General features: G+C 45.3%; 2 protein-coding genes across 2 annotated transcripts; one reads left to right on the forward strand and one right to left on the reverse strand.

Annotated features, from left to right (window-relative positions):
* Positions 1–831: 831 nt before the first annotated feature.
* On the forward strand, positions 832–7,904 carry gtf2a1 (general transcription factor IIA, 1). The gene is made up of 10 exons (XM_052052361.1): positions 832–1,083; positions 3,066–3,167; positions 3,330–3,522; positions 3,693–3,757; positions 4,133–4,208; positions 4,316–4,440; positions 4,642–4,746; positions 4,866–5,132; positions 5,230–5,319; positions 6,134–7,904. The coding sequence occupies exons 1-10, from the start codon at positions 1,054–1,056 to the stop codon at positions 6,239–6,241; spliced, it is 1,161 nt and encodes a 386-aa protein (XP_051908321.1). The 5' UTR covers positions 832–1,053; the 3' UTR covers positions 6,242–7,904.
* A 1,706-nt stretch (positions 7,905–9,610) lies between these two features.
* On the reverse strand, positions 9,611–21,216 carry tshr (thyroid stimulating hormone receptor). The gene is made up of 10 exons (XM_052052310.1): positions 20,826–21,216; positions 19,835–19,906; positions 19,063–19,137; positions 16,942–17,016; positions 16,421–16,495; positions 15,301–15,378; positions 14,273–14,341; positions 13,311–13,388; positions 12,946–13,134; positions 9,611–12,354 (listed from the first exon to the last, which is right to left on the reverse strand). The coding sequence occupies exons 1-10, from the start codon at positions 20,984–20,986 to the stop codon at positions 10,998–11,000; spliced, it is 2,229 nt and encodes a 742-aa protein (XP_051908270.1). The 5' UTR covers positions 20,987–21,216; the 3' UTR covers positions 9,611–10,997.
* Positions 21,217–21,251: the final 35 nt, after the last annotated feature.

The following is a 21,251-nucleotide window of genomic DNA, read 5'->3' on the forward strand; positions in this document are numbered from 1 at the left end:
ATTATTATCTTAACTATACTAAGTGCATGTGTGTGCCCAACAGCACCGCTGGTTTATTTTGTCAATACAGCATTTAAATGTGCAAATGCGCATAACTTGATCTAATCTGTCATATGAACAACTTGTGTATCCGATTACGAGAGTGCAGCAGATGCAGACTGAGTTGTACGTTTCTGGTATATATCATCCATAACCACACAATGACCAGTGAGGCAAGTTTCCATGGAGACGGAAGCAGAGCTGCACTCTCGTCGGTTCTCATTTATTGCAAAGCTTCATCGTTACGGGAGAGAGCAGATCAGTGATCAGGACGAGTGCATATTTGATTAAATGCAGAGGACAAGGCTCACACCTCGCTGGTTGTATGTGGGAACATAGTTACATTCTAAAGTGATTGGATTGGGGATTGTGCGTTTTGAGCGCTCATAAAAACCGCGTGCTGAGAGCACGCGTGAAATACGCGATATAGAGTGCGAGCAGCCTCTTGTGGTAGTCTTGTGTCACCACACGAGACACGAAACTCCGCTCCTCGGTTTACGACGGAGTTGTTCCTGTTTTAGCGATGTAAGTTTGAATATGCACGCAAGTGCAGGGAATATGTGTATGTAGCGTCAGTGTACCTCTACACTGTTACGCAAGTGTATTTATATTTGTAGTTTAAGTCAGTGGTCTCAAACCTTTCACACCAAGGTGCCAAATTAGTTGAGTGGAATTATGGCAACGGGAACGCATACTTAAACTACATTTCCCAACATGCCCTTTTACTGGCGTGTCGCTTCCTATTGAAATCTCGCGATATTGGCAGTTTGACCCTGCCCTATGTCTCGCGCACTCGCAGCTCCTTCGCTCAGTATATAAAGCAGAACAACGTCGGACGGTGGACGGCTGGGGATTCGCAGCCCGGGATTGTAAATAAGACCGCCAAAACTGTTTTATTTACAAAAGTGATGCCGGCTGTTTTAGAATACCGTACCCAGTTGTTTTAAGTTTTTTGATCATTTTTGGCTCTTTATTTCTCGCCCATTTCCGTGTGGTTTTTAGACTGCGCGTGTAATGGCGAGCTCGGCTAACTCGAACCCAGTGGTAAGGATCAATCTCAAGGATTGTCAACGGGGAAAATGGGGGTAAAGTTAATGGAAAACTGTTGAACACGTTTTTTGATCGAATCACATTAATTTAGCATTTCCACACACTCCAGCATATGGACAAATGAAAATCAAAATAGGTTCAATCAATTGGATTGTTTGAAGTGTAGCCTTATTCACAATCTTTTTAATGGTTACTATGTTAAATGTGTTGCCACAAACGATGGAAGTGACTCAAAACTGAAGTCGTATTTGACGAGTTGTGAATTGTTTTTGGCTCTGGTTATGTTGCCAGCTTCTATCTCACCCGTTGGCATTTTTAATGCTCGATGATCGACTTAATGGAAAGAGAAATCACCCACATCGTCTTCGTTTATGGCGTTTTGCGTAGTCGAGTGCAATATTTCGTCAACACAGGGTAATAAGCAGCGACAAAGGGAAAGGGCCGAGTTAACATTTTAAGACCTTAAATGTACGCAAAGCACCTTGCATTAAACACCGCGAACCAGTGTTGTTTCTTTGTGATGAAATAAGGTAGTCGAAAGTCGCGAGCTCAACGTTCCCTGTGCCGCATCATATTTGTCCACCATTCCACGACTTGAAGGCAAAGTAGAAAAAGAAACACTTCCACTTATTTCAATCGCAAATATTCCAGCTCCCATCGATATTTCTACCCCGCTTTGTCCAAAATTACCACCTAAACGTTCGTCGAGCGACGACACGCTATTAAACGAGAACTTTGCGAGGCTGTCGAGCTACTCCGTAAAATGGCTTCCACGTCTTTGCTCACAGTCTCTGCTTCTGTCCCTCCTCCCTCGCTGCTGCCCGGTTTTATACCGCCATATTGGCTCTCTATATAGACTGGCCGGGATGGGAAGGTGCTACTCGACGTTACGTCACCGACTAAGCTTATAAACACCAGCAGACTGCTTTAAATAGTGGAGGAGCAGCCCGGGCCGAGAGGAAGGCGAGTAGAGTTCCGACGACGTAGGCGCCGTGGACCTTCTCGTTTTTCGCATCGCCTCGGTGGCACACGAATCTGTTTTTACAAACGGAACGCGGCCATTCTATGAGGCTTTTGTTCACAATGGCTTTGTGCAAATCACTTTGATGGTCTTTCGAACGAACGTGCTACGGAGACGTTTGGTGTGTTCAGTTATTTCAAGCTGACAAGCCGATTTGATTGTGTGGTTGGAACTCGTCACAGTGTATACTCGTCAACCTGATACACTGTAGAATCAATTCTTTGTAGAATTAGTTTTTTTTCCAATTATGGGCGATATTTGCGAATGAACCGAAACTACTTTGACCTTTTGATTGTTCAACTGTTCAGTGTTTCAGCACTTTATGGAAAACAGCAGGTTGTACAGAAATTGGAAGGGGAGACAAAATGTAATTTCACAATAGGTGCACTAATAAAGGTTATTTTTAAAGTGTTAAAACTACGCGGTTGGTCATGTGCGTTCTGAAGTTGACAGAAAGGTAAATGAAGTTCACCTGTAAAGGGACTTGTGCATTTTATGTTCATCCTGAAATTTCACATAAAGCAAAATATTCAGAAGCGATTAACACGTAAAACTATTCCACTAATAGTTCTTTATTGAGCAAGGTCACATGGGTGTAACAATGACAGTGTTCAGAATATAGTACTGTTCTGTACAACTGAAAACTACATCTAAAGTACATCACATTTTTGAGTTAATTTGTATCTTTACATTTGGTTTGCAGCCCAATTTTAATTGTAGCTGAGAATTTATGCCATTTTTTGTTTTCTTACATTGCTTTGTTGAATGAGGTCAGAAAACAAGATTTGACAGTGAACTTAAGTTGGTGTGTATGTATTGAATCTGACTGGCTCCACCCAAAAATCATCATTCCCTGTTCTGCTCGCTGACAATTCTAAATACAGCTCTTTTGGTGGCTGTGTTGGAGTATAATGATGAGGTCGATAAGTGTGATTTTTCTTTTGCTTCCTTCTAGCCTAAACTGTACAAGACTGTGATTGAGGATGTCATCAGTGAGGTGCGAGAGTTATTCCTGGATGAGGGCGTGGATGAACAAGTGCTTCTGGAGCTGAAAACGGTAATCGTATTATTGCAACATGCTTGAAAAAACGGGAATTTACCAAAAAGTATATTCAAACGTTAGAAAAAAAAAAGGAAGACAGTGACCGTTTTAGTGATTGAGTATGCAACTCAAAATTTGACACATTGGTTGGTTACTTCAAATAATTACTTTTCCCAGCTATGGGAGAGCAAACTGTTGCAATCCAAAGCAGTTGATGGCTTCCATACTGAGGAACAGGCAGCCCTGCAGGCCGTGCAGCAGCAGCAACAGCACCAGCACCAACCATCGCAGCAACAAGTTCAACAAGGCCAGCACGTGACACAGCCGGCACAGGCCCAGCAAGCCATCATGCCTCCCCAGCAGCAACAAGGTTGGTTCAAAAGAATTCCCACGACGTTATTTCCTTAGATGACAAATGCGGAACGCATGCGGCGTGACCGAATGAGTCTGATAGATCAAATTATTTGGGTTCTCAACTATTTCAAACTCCAGTGAAAATCTTCTGTACAGTCACGGATGATGGTGTGCTTTTCTCTGCAGCTCCCCAGCAGCAAGTCATTGTACCAGATTCCAAGATTCTACAGCATATGACGACAACGGGGATGGCAAGTAGTAAACACACAAGTGAACATACCCCAGATGCCAGTACTGTACTGTACTGTACTGGTTTGTGTGTCTGCTCAGAACAAAATTTCACACCCTACCCTGTGCCCTTCTTTACTTCACCGTGCCAGACAACTAAACTCGTTTGCTCACTCGTTACTAAGGGAGTGGTATGCATTTATGCGCTTGTTGTTTTTCACCTTTTAGCGCAGGTAATGGCACACAATTGAAGATGCTTTGTTGTGGTCTTTTTTAGTATTCTGCCCGCGATTTAGAGATGAGAATCGATCCTGCTCAGCTAACATACTAGTTTGTCAAAATGTGATTTGTGTGGCTGCTTCTGACTGTCGTATATGCATGCCGTCTTTGTCCGATAGAGTGCGGCAGCCACACAAGCGGCTCTTGCTCTGCCGACTGGGGTTACACCGTACCCACAGCTCATCACCAGTTCAGGTAAGTGCCCCACGTCACCTTTTCATGCGCTAAAAAGCCCCCGTAGCGCGCTACTAAACTGCGGACCGCATCATGGAATCCTTACGGGCGGCGTTGCGGCTCCTCAGGTCAGTTTGTGCAAGTTTTGCGCGCACCCAACGGGGCTCAGTACATCATCCAGCAGCCACCGCAGCCCATCCTTCTGCAGCAGCAGATGCAACCTGGCTCTGTGCAGGCTCCGGTCATACAGCAGGTACATATCTCGCATTCGTGGCTCATGGCAGAATGTTTATCCTTATTCGGTGAAGCAGCTTTGCTAGTGGCTACATCAAATGTATGGCCAACCATTTTTGAAAGACTCCCTACTTGATGTGCCGGAGTTCTTGTGCTATTTCTCTGCGTGTGCAATGAAATTCTTGGATTGACTTCATTGCTCTGACTTGTTGGGTTGCAGGTTTTGGCTCCTCTTCAAGGAGGCCTTCCTCAGCAAACAGGAGTCATCATCCAGCAGCCACAGCTCGTCTTAGCTCCAGGAAATAAAGTCCAAGGCAACACACAGGTCAGCATGCAAGCAGTATGGGTTCTTCCATATGCCATCTCATGGCTTGGTGGACTTCAAAGGCGTGTCTTTTAATGCACCAAATACCAAATGCTCATCTGGTTTTCCTGTCCTGTCAGGTGACGCAGTCAGCCGCGATGGCGCCTCAGCCGGGTCAAGCTGCACAGGTGCAGCAAGTTCAGCAGGCCCAGGGTGCAGCAGTGGCCCAGGTGCAGGCACAGGCTCAGCAGGCGGCCCCGGGTCAGCCTCAGCCTCCCATGATGCTGCAGGTGGACGGCGCCGGAGACACCTCGTCAGATGAAGACGAGGATGATGAAGAGGAGTATGACGAGGACCTGGAGGAGGAGAAGGACAAAGACGGGGGAGAGGATGGGCAAGTGGAGGAGGTGAGCGGCGTCCCCATTGCCTTTTGAGCCACTCGTGGTGTGGCGGTCCACTGCTTGTTGTTCATGTTTATATAGCTCTTTTTTCCTCCTTTTTTAGGAGCCACTGAACAGCAGTGATGATGTCAGTGATGCGGAGGACCATGAGCTGTTTGACACGGAGAATGTAGTTGTGTGCCAGTATGACAAGGTGAGTCATCGCGCGTTACACTAGCCAGCATGTGAATGTCAAATAATCTGAACAGCAGGCTACACTAGTGTGTCATATCTTATGGAGGTAAATGTTGCGGAGTATGATTAGAAGTGAATGCAACCCCCCCAAAAAATTATATCTCTGAAACCTTTGTATGTTTTTGAGAACGCGAGAATACGTTTCATGAAAAATGTCCAGGTCATGCAAGGTCAATTTCAAGGTTAACTTATAGGTCAAAATGTAGAGTTACTAAAACAGGCAACAAAAAAAACTTGATTGCAGATCTGGAATCTTTCTTGAATTCCCTTTCCAACAATACTTGTGAGATATAAGGGTTCCAAGGAAGGTGGCCACGCCCCTTTTTGTCATGCATGAACATTCAGTGTCCACTTGGCTGAACCCACGGGGCAATTTGGCAGGGAACGACGGCCCTGAACACGGCATTGATTAAAGCTCGAAGGCATCCTGCTTTGTGATCAAGCTCATGAGCTGTGTGCTACTGTGTTGCTGTATTGCTTCAATACAATAGCAATAGCGCTGCTGTATTGCTTCAATACAATAGCAATAGCGCTGCTGTATTGCTTCAATACAATAGCAATACAGCAGCGCAAGGTTTTGCACCCATTTATTTTTTAAAGTTCCCACAATCATGGCACCAACTTGTTTTTATTAACTGGCTGGCAATTGGTCGGAAGATGGGGGGGAACAGGGCAAGCTCCTCCAGTCACCGTTTTTGTGACACTCGGTGAACCGCCACAACGTCCCCCTTGCGCTCCCGACACTCATCAGCCTCTCCCCACTTACTTCGCAGATTCACAGAAGTAAGAACAAATGGAAATTTCATCTGAAGGACGGGATCATGAATTTGAACGGGAGGGATTACGTTTTCTCCAAAGCCATCGGGGATGCCGAATGGTGAAGGCCGGAAGACGGGGCCAAGCGACATGAGCAGGAACTCTGTTACTCCTCCTATCCACTTTATGGACAATATCAATATCCTTCCATATCCCGTGACTGGATTTTATTGCAGGAAGCGTGTAGAGTTGTGAAAAAATCTGAAAAAGGAACGCAAGATCCTCGACGACAAGCCGGATATCACTGGTCGCACTCGGCAAGCGAGCCCCGCGGGATGAGAAACCGACAGCGAAAGGGAACGTTTGTCCTCCTTTTTGTTTCTCGGCCTTTTCCATTTTTTTCCACGAGTGAATCCCCACACATTTCACATGATGCACGTGTTGGAGGACGTGCATCAACGTCTCAAATAAGCGCTGACGTTGAGAGTGTGTCGTTGCACTGCGAGTTGATCGACTGCTTATGCTCGTCTGCACTTAAGTCCAAATTTAAGATTGTTGCCTTCACATCTGCCCGGATTAACTTCTGGCCTCACTTTTCTTTTTAGCCATCCCGGGAATTTCAGTCCCCAAGTCCTGTTTCTGAAAAAGGTACTCGGAGTTTAAGAGTGTTGCCTGGTCATTGTTTTAAAGTTTTTTTTAAAAATTGAAGGGTTATAACAAAGAAGTTAAAATAACTTAAAAGTGAAATAATTTATCGCTGTAAAAAGGCATTATTTTAAATCTAACAAGTTATAATTCCAAATCTTTTTGTCTTTGCCCCGTGTCAGATTTTTTTGGGCTTTTTTTTGTGTGTGTGTAGCGTCATTCCATGAAGCGAAATAGAAGCAGAGCCACGGCTGGAGTATTTGCATCTGTCCTGTTTCTTGAATTGAATTCTCTGCAGCCTTCAGTTTATTGATAAGCGCGTGTTTGCTTAAAGCGGGCGAACACCACTGCATGTGCGCGCGTTTGTCAATTGCATCACCGAGCACCGCTTAAACCTCCCAAAATGCAGTCTGTCACCTTTAGCTCATCCGTGACGCGGTTTTCTATTTATTCATGAAAGTAGAAGCTTCTTTTTTTTTTTTTTTTTTTCCCCTGATCTGCACCAAACTGTGCTCTTACAATCAAATAAGTGTTCTTTTTTTTCCTGTTGGCTGAACAAAGCTTGTGTAACATTGTTCCCAGTCTTGGATGTCCTTTTGCGTTTTCGTCTTTTGACTTTTAAGCCGGCATGTTTTCGTCTGAGGAGTTCAAATTTGATGAGGAACGAGAGGAGTTTGTTTAAAAAAAAAAATGTTTTTAGTGAGCTGTTGCGGAAATTTCATAAAGTACATGTGTTGTTGTTTTTTTTTTGGGGGGAGGGGGGCTTCTTAGTCAAATGGCTGGTTCGTGGGCTCCCTACATTTATATTGTGAATACACATCAACCTTAAAAAGGAGCAAGACAATGTTCTTTGTTCACGTGAGCAACCTTGATGTCTGTCGGCATTAAAGCAGTCAAAAAAAAAAGTTTGTGGCGGAAATTCAAGTAATAGATTTTATTCAGTAGCTCGATGTGGGTTATGGTGAGTCATGGCCGTTCCCACATACTGTACTTCAATGTTAAGTGTGCCTTTTTGATTTGTACTCCTGCTTTTCGTGTACTCCCCAAAAAAGGGTGTCTTGAGAAGTGTTCTCACCTTTGCTCTGTTGTGACTTCAAATAGCTGTTCAAATGTATTGTTCAATAAAACATTTTATAAATGACATTTGGAAGCAAACCCAGAAACCTGTACTTTTGAGCGTGAACATGTTTCAGAATTACATTTTCAGGTGCGCGCATAGACTATAATCTTACTAGCCCATGTTTTTGCCAGTATTTTATATTGGTATACCGTAGTTCTAGTGAAAGTTTTCCGATAGGCCGTACCCATTTATATTCCGAATGGAATTCCACACGCTATCGTTTGAAATCTATTTCAGCATCTTTTGCATGCAATTGAAATGTTTCCTCCGAATTCCCAACCCAAACCCCTTGATAAAATCCCTTGCGGGTAATCATTGCCTGAAGTGTTGCTGCTGTCTGGGATTACAGCTGAATCAGGAACTATAGTCCTTGATTTTGAATATGGCTTGAGGTTGGCTGTCACCTCTCCACTGTATCATGGCTTGTATCTCATGTGGGAGGAAACCGGAGCACCCGGAGAAAACCCACGCAGGCCCGGGGAGAACATGCAAATTCCACACAGGGAGGCCGGAGCTGGAATCGAACCCGGTACCTCTGCACTGTGAAGCCGACGTGCTAACCACTGGACTACCGGGCCGCATCTCCTTGATACCATTTTTTGTTTTTCTTTATGCTTACCTGGCTCTCCGATATCCACTTTGTGGTTTGCTGGAGCAGCTCTTCCACTTTTGAGAGGTTTCGATGCAAAAGGCTGGCAACTTGACCCCGCAAGAGTGCCCCCCATGCCTACTGGCTCGTGGAGTAGTGCAGGCGATGACGTCATAAATACGGGGAGGGGGGGGGGGGGGGGATTTTATGTTCCCAGGAACAAGAGCTTGATGGCTAGTTAAAAATCGCAACCACTTTTGGAACCATCGAGGCCCAGAGTAAATCTCCCAAATGCTGATTGATTTGAAAGCACTCCAATTTCACTCTGCAGCAACATAATCTCGGTGTCCGAGGAGCGACATAGTCCAGTTCTGATCCAATCATTTGAAGGAGAGGCTCGGGTATACTTAGAAAAATCAGAGAGGCGGACAAGAGGAAGTCAAAGTGAAAATAAATCCAGTTATTATTAGGAGGGTATTTGAGTCTGGTTTGTTCGCAAGATTATGTTAAAAAAAAAAAGAAAGAAGAAACCTCAAAACATGCAATTGATTTCCACCATCAACCAACAAAGAACCTCCTGAGGTTAAAATCTGGATAACGCATCCATACACATGCAAGGCTCACTCCCTGGCAATGGTGCCTTTACCTTTGCATGACATTCGAGGAATTGTTCACAATGTTTTGTTACAGTCTGCTGGCATGGCGCTCAAGCGGGGGCAATGGCCACGAGCAGTGCGCATGACTGCAGCCACCGACGGAGTCACGTTTTTTTTTCCCGACTATTTCGGGCAGCACCTCGGCCTCACAGTCGAGAGGTCGCCCGAGTTTGTATCCCCGTCGTGCAGGCTCTTTCTCTGCGCAGTTTGGATGTTCTCCCTGCGCTTACATAACACTCCGCTTTTATTAGGTGTGGATGTGAGTGTCAACGGTTGTCTGCATGTGCCCTGCCATTGACTGGTGTTCCGCAAGTCTTGCCCAAAATCAACTGGGATAGGCTCCAGCTCACCCGTGATCCAAATGAGGACAAGCGACTGAAAATTGATGGCATGGATGCTCGGCCATGGCAGAGTTTTGCCTCATGACCAGTTGCCAATTAAGTTACTGCGAAGGATGTGCACAACACTCGCGGCAAAACAAACTGTGAGATTCACTGGTCAATATCTTTGTGAATCATTGAAATTTGGATTTATTTACCTTTCTGGGAAAGCTGAAAAGAAATGGCGTCTTGCAAATGAAATGCTAACCAGATGTGCTACTGTCTGGCAACGTTGCAGACGTGCGCACGTGTGTTTGCTTTGAGCGCTCTCAGTAAATGCGAATCGATTTCTGCTGATTGTTTCAGTCACTCGTTTTACGTAAGACGGTGGAAAAATACCGTGTCGCCATCGCACTCGCTGGAAAAACAACCGTTGCGTTCCAAAGGAGAGGCGCTGACAGAAGATTTGTAGTTATCATACCTGTGTGCAATTACTTGTCAATGGCGGGCAACCACACTATGCCCTAGCGTTTTGTTTTTGGAACTGGATCACATTCTTTTGCGAGATGAAGTCTGCAAAGTTGTCAAGTCGTGATATATGACGAGGAAGAAATGCTGAGAGCAATGACACTCAAGTTTGAGGAGAAAAAAAAATTGTTAGCCAGGAGAGGCTACAGCTCCCTTTGACCCCAATCGGTTTAAGCAGTGTAGAAAATTGCGGTATTGGTGATGCATCATGATGTATTGGATTAAATTCATACAGTATCTAAAAAACTAAAAGGCGTGACACTGAGATAAGTAATTGTGAAGTATCAATTCATGACGGGAATATTAATGGAATACATTTTTTTTTCTAGCATAATGTCGGAAAGTACTGTACAGTATATCTTCAAAAATGTTTTGAGAGAGGAAGTCATCATTGCATGAGAAAAGATCAGAACAACTAAAAAGAAGCGAGTCATTTTTGAAGAGGAATAGTTGTGAAGCAATATAAAAATCTAGATTTCACGAGAATACTCCGAATATAATCATGAAACTTGTATGTTGTAATGATTTGACACGATAAACCCTTCATAGTGCGACTGTGACAGACATTGCCACTCAATGTTATGGTCATTGTGGTGGAGGGAAATGCACCGAGTACAGATCGTTTGAATGTTGAAGTCTCACATTATGTGCTGAATCTTCATTTCCAAAAATGGGTATGCAAGCAGGAGTCGAATCTCTCCTGGTGCAAAAAGCCTGCCACACTGTTCCTCAATAACAAGGCCTCACCGTTGAAGAGATGAGGTCAAAGTCATATTTCAGTGACACTTGATATTCCCCACCAACTGGATCCATAAAAATCCTCCCAGCTGAAATTGTGAAAACAGCTGAAGTTGGAATGGAAGCCCGCTTGGAGCATTCTGTTAAATATTCAAACAGATCTGCCGGCAAAGACTTCAAGGCCTCTCGACGTCTCTTCCTCCGAGGGCTTTGCGGCTGGTGTTTAGCTCACGTCTCCGGGTTCTGGTTCTCCTCAAGGTTAGCCTGCAGGCCGGCCACCGGATGCTATGAACACGCGGAGCAATTCTTCAGGTGAACGCTTTCGTTTTTCTGGCCCGGATTTCTTCCTTTTCTGAACTTGTCCTTGTCTTTTCGGATTTGGGATGTCCCGCTGCTGCCTTTAGAGGAAACCGTCTGACCTCGGAAGAGTTGAGCCTGCCGCTGGCACAGACCGATTTTACTGAGGAGGATGAACACATCCCCTCTGAAGGCTTTGGTGAAAATGGCGTAAAGGAAGGGGTTGGCGCAGGAGTTGAGTGGGTAGAAGAGCACCAAAAGGATCTTGGAGTTGGAGACCGTGATGAGCGGCTGGTCCAGTACGGCCGACATGGCGTAGAAGGAAATGGGCGCCATGCAGAGAAAGTCGGTAAAGATCAGGACGGCCATGCGCTTCGCTATGTTGGTATCCTTCGATCCAGAGCGGTATTGCGGATTGTGCACCGTGCAGTAAATCTTGACGTAGCAAGCGCAGATCACCAGAAAGGCCGTGACGTTGAGGACCAGCACGGAGACGACGTAGACCATAGCCTCGGTGGTCTGGATGTCCATGGGCAGACAGATGCTGACCTTATGGTAGCTGCTCACCCCCACGAGTGGCAGCAGCGCCAGCAGCAGGCAGAAGATCCAGCCCCCCAGCATCACCGCCGCCGCGTGGTAAAGATGCAGCTTCCGATCCAGTCGCATGGCAAACGTGATGGCGTACCACCTTTCCAGCGTGATCACGGTCAACGTGTAGACGGACAGCTCGCTGGCAAACACGGTGAAGAACCCGGCCAGAGCGCAGCCGGGACCCGTCTGCCAGTCGATGGCGTGGTTGAAGTACTCCGCCCGCGTGTGGAGGTCCACCGAGGCGATGAGCAGCAAGTAAATCCCCATGCAGAGATCGGCGAAGGCCAGGTGGCACATGAGGAAACGGGACACGGAGAGCTTGTAGTGGCTGGTGAGCAACACCAGGAGAACCGCCGCGTTGCCCAGAACGGCCAGTAGGCTCACAAACCACACGGACGCCCGTAGGAACGCAAAGCCCATGATGTCCTCGCACGGGTTGAACTCATCGGGCACGGGCGCGCACAGCACCTCCTCCCCCTCGTCGCACAACACCACGTAATCGTGGCGATTATCAAAGCTTTCGCTCTGGTCCTCCTGAGGGTTCACGAGGGTCTCGCCAAAGCCCACGTCCTCATCCGGATGCCCACCAAAGTAGGCGTGGTAGTACAAGCTGCCGTGGAAGCCGCCTCCGTAATCGCTCTCATAGGGTTCCTCCGGGATGTCTTTGACCACCCCTTCGAGGGAGGGCGCCACGGAACGCTTACGATGCTGCTCGCTGAACGCCGTCATGTTGCAGAAGATGTACTCCCAAAATCTGAAAAACGCAACAGGGGGGTGATACTATTGAGAAATGAGCGGTGGCGCATTGTCAAGTGCTTAACGTACCTCCAGCTCACTGCCTAAAGCACCGGCGGAAACGCGTTTTCTTAAACGCACCGCGTCATTCCTCTCCAACTCTATGAACGCTAGCTAGCTAGCTATGTTGTGTACATAAAGGCAGCCCAAAAAAGCTAATATAATGAAAGAGAAGAGAATGAAAGAGCCGGCGGAAACGCGTTTTCTTAAACGCACTGCGTCATTCCTCTCCAACTCTATGAACGCTAGCTAGCTAGCTAGCTATGTTGTGTACGTAAAGGCAGCCCAAAAAGGCTAATATAATAAAAGAGAACGTGATATGCGGTAGTAAGCTGTTCTGTTGTCGTCGCGTCACACCCGGAGAGGCAGAGTACTTGTTCTTGGTCGGCTACTAGCGCCTCTCACCCAAAACCTGGGATAGGTTCCAGTGTTGAAGCGTTTTTGAAAATGGACGGAGTCCTGTTACGAGTCATTTCAAATCTGGCTTTTGCTAGGTGTTACAATAACGACATGCGGTGACACAAGCGATGACGGCAACGCTGAAACTCACCCTCGTTTCTTCTTGAGGTTTTTGAAGCCGCAGCAGTGACTGGGGTAGGTGAGGTTGGCCGTGGTGAGGTGCTTGAAGGTTTTGATGGGTGGCAGTTTCTTGAGCGCCCACGCATTGCGGGCCTTCAGCTCCCTGAGGGACTCCATACCGCTGGCGGGCAAGGAGGCGATCCCCGTCTGAGATATGTCTCTTGAGGGTCAGAGAAAGGTTCACAGCGGAGGAGAAAATATGAATTGTTTGCATTCAGCGCTTCACAATTCTATCCCTTGATTCGTCGAAGGGAAGGGATGCTTTGACTAGCTAGATGCTAGCTAGTTGTTGTTTGGCCATGTTCATTGTCAGTATGTCGAGTGTGAGGGTCTTACAGAAGCATGGGCCCGCTGATGGCGCCGTCAAAAGCTCTTTCGTCCATCTTGGTCAAATACTTATTCCTGTGAAGATCGCTGCACAGGGAAAACAAACGGTAAAAGTCGTCATTCACATTTTGAGTGACTATCGCAATCCCACGGGCCTCGTTCCCGCTCGTTTCTCATCGTAGTATTTTAAATGAAACGCTTTTCACTCTCGCTTTAGTATTAGACATTGACAGAGCGGAGCACCACTTAAACGCACCGTATCCTCACCACACATCTCTCCGATCTAATCAGGCTGAATAAAGCTGCGAGGAGCTGTGTTTGTCTTGGTCGGGCTGCGTTGGCGGCTTTCGACACTTGACCGCAGATGACACGCCAACGCAAATATCGCGCATGTGTTCCGACTCTGGTCGCTGACCATTGGCTTCGTTAGGCTCTCGTAAAGCGTGTGTAGGAGTTGGAAGCGAACAGAGGAGACTACACAGCTAAGTGACTATTTGTATGTTTAAATCTCCTAAATGCAAAGAGGTTGAAAAGTAAAATGCAACGATTGTGTTCTGAATTGATCTTGGAAATGGCCACAAAGAATCCAGTGTCTCTGAGTTGAGTTCAAGAACGTAGCTCTTAATACAGACTTCCTGCTGCCCAATTTGGAGCCACATTTTCCCATGAGAACTCGAGCGGGCTAATCAAAAGCTTGGCTAAAACCCGTTTGGAGTGCCTATGAGAGGATTCGTTTGCAGCGCAAAAAAAAAAAAAAAAAAAAAATCCCCACACACAACGCTTGTCAGCAATAGTTTAATCCCACGAGTTGTGAGGTCTGAATATGCTGAGCAAAGTTGTCAGGAAAAAAAGTGGAAGAAATGTACTTAGTCGCTCGGAGGTGAGGAGTTGAACGCACGTCTCCGTTTCCCGTCGTTTTAAATGTTTCTTTTCTAAGTGCTGTCAATTGAATTCAAGTGGTTTTGACATACACTTGATCCAGCTTGGTCCCATTGAATGCCTGATGTTGGATTTCCCTGAAGCCGTTCCCATACAGCATCCTGAAAAACAACAACAACAACAACAAAAAAATGCATTTACCTAATAAGATGCAGAGCACTGCGTCGTTCGAATGACGCAATTTCATGTGCCGTTCACAGTGACGTCTCGTCTGTCCACGCAATTTTGTGGCCTACATTTCCTTTAAATGCAGCGCCGTTTTATTAACTTTACAATCTCCTCTCCGCCTGACCACATGTCCGTGAGCGTCTTTTGTGTGTTCATACAGCGCTTATTCTCAGAACATGTTATTGAAGTGAGCTCATTCTGACCTGTCTGCACCTCTTGAAGCTATTTGACGGTTAGCATTATGATTATTTTTTTTGTCTTAGTCAAAGGCAATGTGCTCTGGGTTTTAATACGGACTTAATTAGATTTCAAGTATTTATGGGGCAATCCATTTTCTGGGGTTGTTTTTGTTAGCCCGGTGGCTAATAACCTTTTGATCAGCCGCCCCCACCTCCTACCTCCCTTGGAATAAATACAACTGTTATTATTCGAGCTACAGGAAGGTTCCCCATGCATCCTGGATAATTTGGAACATTTACATGCGGGCCAATTTTACTGTTATGGAAGACACATGGAAAATGAATCAAATACGCTGGTCAACTGAAAGTACGGTAAATGGAAGTACATTTGTGGGAGGGGCTAGTTTACTTTCAAATCAAAGTTCCTCGTGTGCCAGTACCACCTCACCAGTGGAAATGGTTCCTTTGTATTTATTGATGATATGACTGCTGATGAAAAAAAAAAATGCCACGTCAACACCAAATTGTGGTTAATATGAATGATGGCTGAAAGGACTCTTTTCAAAAAACATCTGACGCACGTTAAAATATTTTAAAATGCATTTAGTTCAGAATACTCACTACTAACGTAGACCAACGAGAAACATCAACTCCACTCAAAACGCACGCGATCCTGTACATTGCGTACTGTGTGTGTCATGCCCATAGCTCACACTGTCAACAAACCACTCGTGATGCCGCAGAAGGAGTTAGGCGGGACGACCGTAATGTGGGGATGATCTACAATTTCCCTGCAAAGAGAGAAACCAAACAAAGAGAGCATTAAGTGCATTGGTGAACATATACTCTTCACTGGAAAGTGACAGAGGCAACGGTCAGGGTGGAAGATTGATGCCTTCTCATTTTTTTTAGGCTTGAGCTGGAAAATGAAAGTGGGTAGGGGGGGGCTTGATTGAAGGAATGACTCAGTGGCAGAAAACCACACTCACTTGATGACTCACAACATGCACTCACAACAAGTGCAAACGGCCACATAATAAGTGCTGGTGTGCTGTTTTCCCCTGCCCACTTCAATTAATGCCATTGGAGAGCTCTGACCGCGCTCAGATTTCGGTTGGAAATGGACCAAAGCAGTTGCCCAAAGCAGGAAGTCACTAATTTGTCTGCCGATCCCTTTCAAATTGTCCTGTCACATTGAGAATATCCATCCATCCATCCATTTTCTGAACCTCACTAGGGTCGCGGGGGGTGCTGGAGCCTATCCCAGCCGTCTTTGGGCAGTAGGCGGGGGACACCCTGGATCAGTGGCCAGCCAATCGCAGGGCACACAGAGACGAACAACCATTCATACTCACACTCACACCTAGGGACAATTTAGAGTGTTCTATCAGCCTGCCACGCATGTTTTTGGAATGTGGGAGGAAACCGGAGCACCCGGAGAAAACCCACGCAGGCCAGGGGAGAACATGCAAACTCCACACAGGGAGGCCGGAGCTGGAATCGAACCCGGTACCTCTGCACTGTGAAGCCGACGTGCTAACCACTGGACTACCGGGCCGGCCCATTGAGAATATGTCAGATTGAAAAGAAGTGAGTCACCACGACGGGCCTCTGGCTTCAACGCGGATAACACCAGCACAAAAAGCTGCAATTGTTCTTTGGATGAAACGGCAACAATTGTTTGGGTAGAAAATATTGGTACTTGTTGTTGCATGCTCAACGGCTCTGTAAACCATCCATCCATCCATATTCCTGTTTATCCTCACAACGGTGTTTACGCGTGTGGGTGTGTCAGACACAGAGAGAGAGAAAATAATAATAAAATCAACTTACAGAATGAAATTGTTGTCATTTGAGTGGATGCTGCTCAAGTCAGGAAAGCGGTTAAGGCCCGTATTGAGAATCCCCCTGATGGACAGGAAAAAGCAGCTTGAGAAGATAAATGAAATTCCATGCCTCCCACAGATGTCAGCAATAGAATTCACATCAGGGTACCGTACACATAAATATCATGTATTGGATCAAGGTAGCTGCACTTTTACGAGGCCCACAAAGACTCTTTAAAGTGAATGGTCCACGTACTTGTTATCATTCGACCTACAGTGTTATTATTCACCCTTTTAATGTGGATGTCAGAGCTGGGCTTCAGGCAACAGTAGGTTGTCGCTGTACCTCAAAATAACCATTGAGACGGTGCATGTGGTTGTCGTAAGGAAAATGACAGCTTGTCATGGTTATCCAAGATGGCCTACTTTTGGTGCACTAACCAGGATTTGTAAAAAAAAAAAAAAAAAAAAAAGGAAAATTGAGCCATTGCATTTGGTGGTAAAAAAAATGCAATGACGAGTACTCACAAGTATTTCAGGTTCGGGAGGTTCTTAAAGGCTTCTGGGTCGACGTAGGTTAAACTTTTGGCATTCCGTATTTCTCTGATTGAACAAAGAGACAATATTGTGTTGAGCTTCACAATACACTCGTCATGTCACCAATGTAAATTGAAGGTTTCCACGTGAACGCAAGCCATAAAAGCAGTGGAATACACACAGATCCAGGGACTGTGAATTGAACTTGGCCTTAAAAGCTGCTGGAAGAAATGAACAAGGTTTTGCAGGTCAGCGGGCAAGAGAAGGGAAATTTGGTGCCGACAGCCAAAACCAGAAGTAAGAATGAAAAAAAATAAAGAAAAGTGTTTCATGAATGTGTTTATGCTGGTTCACCCCGGCTGGACAGAACAGTTGTGTTATGTCTAAGGCCAAATGTGTCTTGGCCATATTCACTTTCTGGCTCAGGGCCTGGCTCCAGGCAGGCAGACTCATTTACTTTCTGATGCTAAAAGCAGTGGGGTGGTGGTGGTGGGGGGGGGGGGGGGGGGGGGGGTGTACAGGATTCGGGGAGACTGTTTTATAGGCTCGTAAATTAAAAACAATTGCCGATTCAGGTACTTTTTTTGCTCAAGTGAATTATTTGGACTTAAGATCTTTCTCTAGGGTTTGCAATTTTTTTTGTTTATTTTTTTTCTCCAAAAGATTATTAAAATATTGACATGCATCGCAGGATGTGGTCATGCTTTCCAGTGACGTATTTTAGTGACCCCCGCTACTGAGCTTGTTCTGTTGATTCTTTAAAAGGTTCTCCAAATTTAAGGTTTAAGCTGGTTTAAATTGTAGTTTCAATTCAGTTGATTTCTGCTCTTTTGCCGTTTTGTTCTGCCTGACAAGGTCTTGATATAAAAATACACAAGTGTCTTTTTTTAAAAACCAAATCCCACCTTGCGTCGATGGCCGAGACCAATTTCTCTTTCTGTGTGTAACGAGACTCTGTGTTGAGGAATTTGTCTTCCTTTCATCTTGCGTGTCCTCCTAATTGCCTGTAAGAACTGTGTATGTACGTTTGTGGTTTCTCGAAAGACAAGACCCCCCCCCCCACCCTCCAACCCAATCATCAGTTTATAAGTACAACCTCAAATCTACAGCTGCTGTTGGCCTCCTCGAGGAGCCGAAAGTAAGCGGGGCATTCATTTGTGTCTGACCCTGAAGGAAACCCGAGCGAAACGCTATTATCTCTCATACCGCACCAATCAGAGGCAAATAGGCCCGAGAGGTATAAAATAACCCCCCCACGGAAAGTTACCAAATACCAACCTCAGCTGGATGGAATGATTACTTCTGCCCCGTATTTTAGTGATTTGGAATTAGTCTGCCAGTTAGTCACGACACAACCCCAGTCGGCAATTTAGGAGCACTTGCGGTCCTCATTTCATGTTGTGTACAAGTTCACAGTTAATTATAGTTACTGCTGCAAACTGGGACACAACCATTTAATCGACCAATTGGAGAGTGGAAATAAATCACACCCAAAATGTAGTGTTGGAATGTTTTGACTCGGTGTGCTGGTCTCGGAGCAGTGTGTGGAGAGTTGAGTTGTGATATCGAACGGTGTGTTGGTCCACCTGGAGACCGTGCACACACACACATACACACACACATCTCCTAATTGAGACAATTGAGTGCACCTCTCTCAACTTTTCTCCCCCCGCGTCGCTTCTGCAGGAGGTGGGAACATGAAGGAAGGTAAGAGGAGAAGCCGAATAATTGCGGCTGTACATTTCCTTCTGTTTGATAACTTTTTTTTCCCCCCGCATGTCTTTCTCTAACAGCCTCCAATTTGATATGGCAGGAAAACACCTACAGCACAGCGAGTTCGCAATTCAGCCTTGGCGGACATCCTCATGGTACTGATTTTTTTTTTTCTCCTCAGCAAGACCACATATCAGAATGAACATCCAATTACCAATATCTAGTTTCAGAATGCAACTATTGAATCGGGCACGTTGAGGTCGAGCTAAACCTCAGCAAGAGGTTGAAGCACTTTCAAGGCAGTCACTGACGGTTACCGTTATCTTGCCAGGGAGCTAATACAACAGCTTACTCGACCAGGATCTATAAAGCCATGTGCCCTTCATTTCAGATACTCACATGTGGGTGATTTTCCTCAGGCTGTGAAATGAGTTCCTCTCAAGCCTTTGCAGGGTCACATCCACTGATATATATCTAAAAGAAAAAAACAGTTGTATGTGTGATCGTATTTGCATGGCCGTTCCAATACCACAGTGGTTTCCTGAGTTTTCTAGCCGACGGCGTCTCTAAGCCTCCATTTTGTAACATGCCACATACACGACCAAGTCATTGGCGCCAATATGCAGTCGGAAACAAGTACAGTAATCTTTCAATAACCTTCCAACGAGGCAATTTCTCAGTGCTAAAAGCGGGTACGTTTACAACAACAACAACAAAAAAAAAGCAAATCAAAATACAATAAAAGATCTAAACATAAACAATATCATTAGAATAGGATTAAAGATTTTGGGACGCTTTTCATGATGATGATAGCAATAGTAGGATAAGAGAAAGCCACTCTCTCAAATATCTTTTACTTCCCGCCTCAGCCTCCTCTCAGGGACTCCCCCTTAAAGTTAAATGAGTATTCACAACCTTCCCTGCTGTCGAAAGTGCGCGAGTGGAGTTCCAGGAATGCATTAATGCTTCCAGCTGTGCAGCCAAAGGTGATACTCGGCAGAGAGCGAGTCAATCCCTTAAGTGCGGTGTGAGACAGAGAGGACGGTAGAAAAGGGGGAGCAAGCGCAAGGCTTGGTTAAAAAGGGCACAGGTGGAGAGGAGAGCGGCCCTCGAGTGTTGAAGTTTGTTTATTTGACGAGACTTCATCACACCAAACACTGTTGCTACTCACATTCGCGAGATATTTTCCATGTTGGCGAAAGCGTCCGATGGCACCGATGACAGACGCGTCTCGAAAAGCCATCTGCTTGAGAAAGAAGAAAATATACATTTTGCGGTCACAAAACCTGGAGGGAGGTATGAAAAATCACATTTTGAAGGTTGGCTTGGCAATCTTGGATCTTTTAAGTCTTTGTATGGGTTAAGAAACAGCCTCTTTTTTTGGAAAGGCTCCCCCTACGCCCCCCATTTTTTTCCAGAAGGAACTATCTGTGAGTTTGCAAAGTATGCCGCCAAAGGTAAACATTGTATTTGAACGCGAGGCCTAGATGAGTCAAGTGTCATGCTCTGCGGGCTTTTTAAGCGTGTCTTTGCTTTCCTTTCCACCTCTCTGACTCTCACCGAGACATGCATGCAGTGACCTTTGTGACGCTCAAAGAAGTGTGCAGAACGTTGAGTAGAAGCAAACTTTTACAAATGATTCCTATAGTCATTGCATCAAAGTTAGCACTTTGTAAGAAGGAGACAATATGCCTGTTTTTGGTTGTTCTTGACACATAGGTTTTTGTTTAACGTGTATAATGGGGACTGTATAAATGTCATTAAGATTAAGATACTTTTTTCCACTGTTAATTACGTTGCAGGTGGATATCATTCGTGCAGTGCCGTGTTCTGGTTGTGAGTGTAGTCTTTCAATTTCTATTACATTTAAATCCCGAATGAAGTAAAAAAAAAAAACGTTGAATGGAGAATTGACATCACATTACTGACTTTTAACACTATTATAGTCAAATAGGCAGATAATGTGACTACTTGAGAGATTCTTCGTGCCATGTGGGAGCACTTTTGGTGTAATAGCCATTATATTATATATATATTATATCATGATTTTTGCAGCAAAGTGTGCTGGGAAAAATCGAGGAGCCAATTCTTACATTCAACATCCATTAAAAAAATTAAATAAAATACTAAAAAAATACTTGTAGAGATAAAATTGTACTTACAGTGTCTCTGTGCTTGCCGGGAAATTGGGGATCAGATCAATGTCAATGCAAGAGATGGTGCGAGTCCTCCACTCTGAGCACTCGCAGGCATCAGGACAGGAGTCAGCATTGGACGCAGTGTTCAAGTGGAAGATAATCAGGAGGCATACTATCAGTTGCATGATATAGTTCTTCTCTCTTCTTGCCTCTGTGGTCCCCTTGATGATCTTCGTACAAATATATACAGGATAGCATTTGAATTATTGCCCAAAACTTTGCAAAGAACGCGCACTTTCCTCTCCGGGGTGTTCTGTGTGTGAATCTGTGAAGGTACAAGAGAGATGCTGGAGGACGGGCATGCAGCTGGAGCTCTTTAGTGGCTTTTGGAGGTGGTCTTCATCTTGAGGGTGGATTTAGGAGACACTCTTGTGTTAGATTGCAGAATAA

This window comes from Hippocampus zosterae, chromosome 19 (genome assembly GCF_025434085.1).
Source record: "Hippocampus zosterae strain Florida chromosome 19, ASM2543408v3, whole genome shotgun sequence".
In the NCBI taxonomy this organism is placed as follows: Eukaryota; Metazoa; Chordata; class Actinopteri; order Syngnathiformes; family Syngnathidae; genus Hippocampus; species Hippocampus zosterae.

What these genes read in the sequence shown, in the direction of transcription:
- gtf2a1 (XM_052052361.1), top strand. Translation starts at nt 1,054, where the DNA reads ATGGCGAGCTCGGCTAACTCGAACCCAGTG. An exon ending in GCCTCCCCAGCAGCAACAAG is followed by an intron (nt 3,523 to 3,692) that starts GTTGGTTCAAAA and finishes TTTTCTCTGCAG; the next exon opens with CTCCCCAGCAGCAAGTCATT. An exon ending in TTGTGTGCCAGTATGACAAG is followed by an intron (nt 5,320 to 6,133) that starts GTGAGTCATCGC and finishes CTTACTTCGCAG; the next exon opens with ATTCACAGAAGTAAGAACAA.
- tshr (XM_052052310.1), bottom strand. Translation starts at nt 20,986, where the DNA reads ATGCAACTGATAGTATGCCTCCTGATTATCTTCCACTTGAACACTGCG. An exon ending in AATGACAACAATTTCATTCT is followed by an intron (nt 15,379 to 16,420) that starts GTAAGTTGATTT and finishes CTCTCTTTGCAG; the next exon opens with GGAAATTGTAGATCATCCCC. An exon ending in GGGACCAAGCTGGATCAAGT is followed by an intron (nt 13,389 to 14,272) that starts GTATGTCAAAAC and finishes TTCCCTGTGCAG; the next exon opens with CGATCTTCACAGGAATAAGT.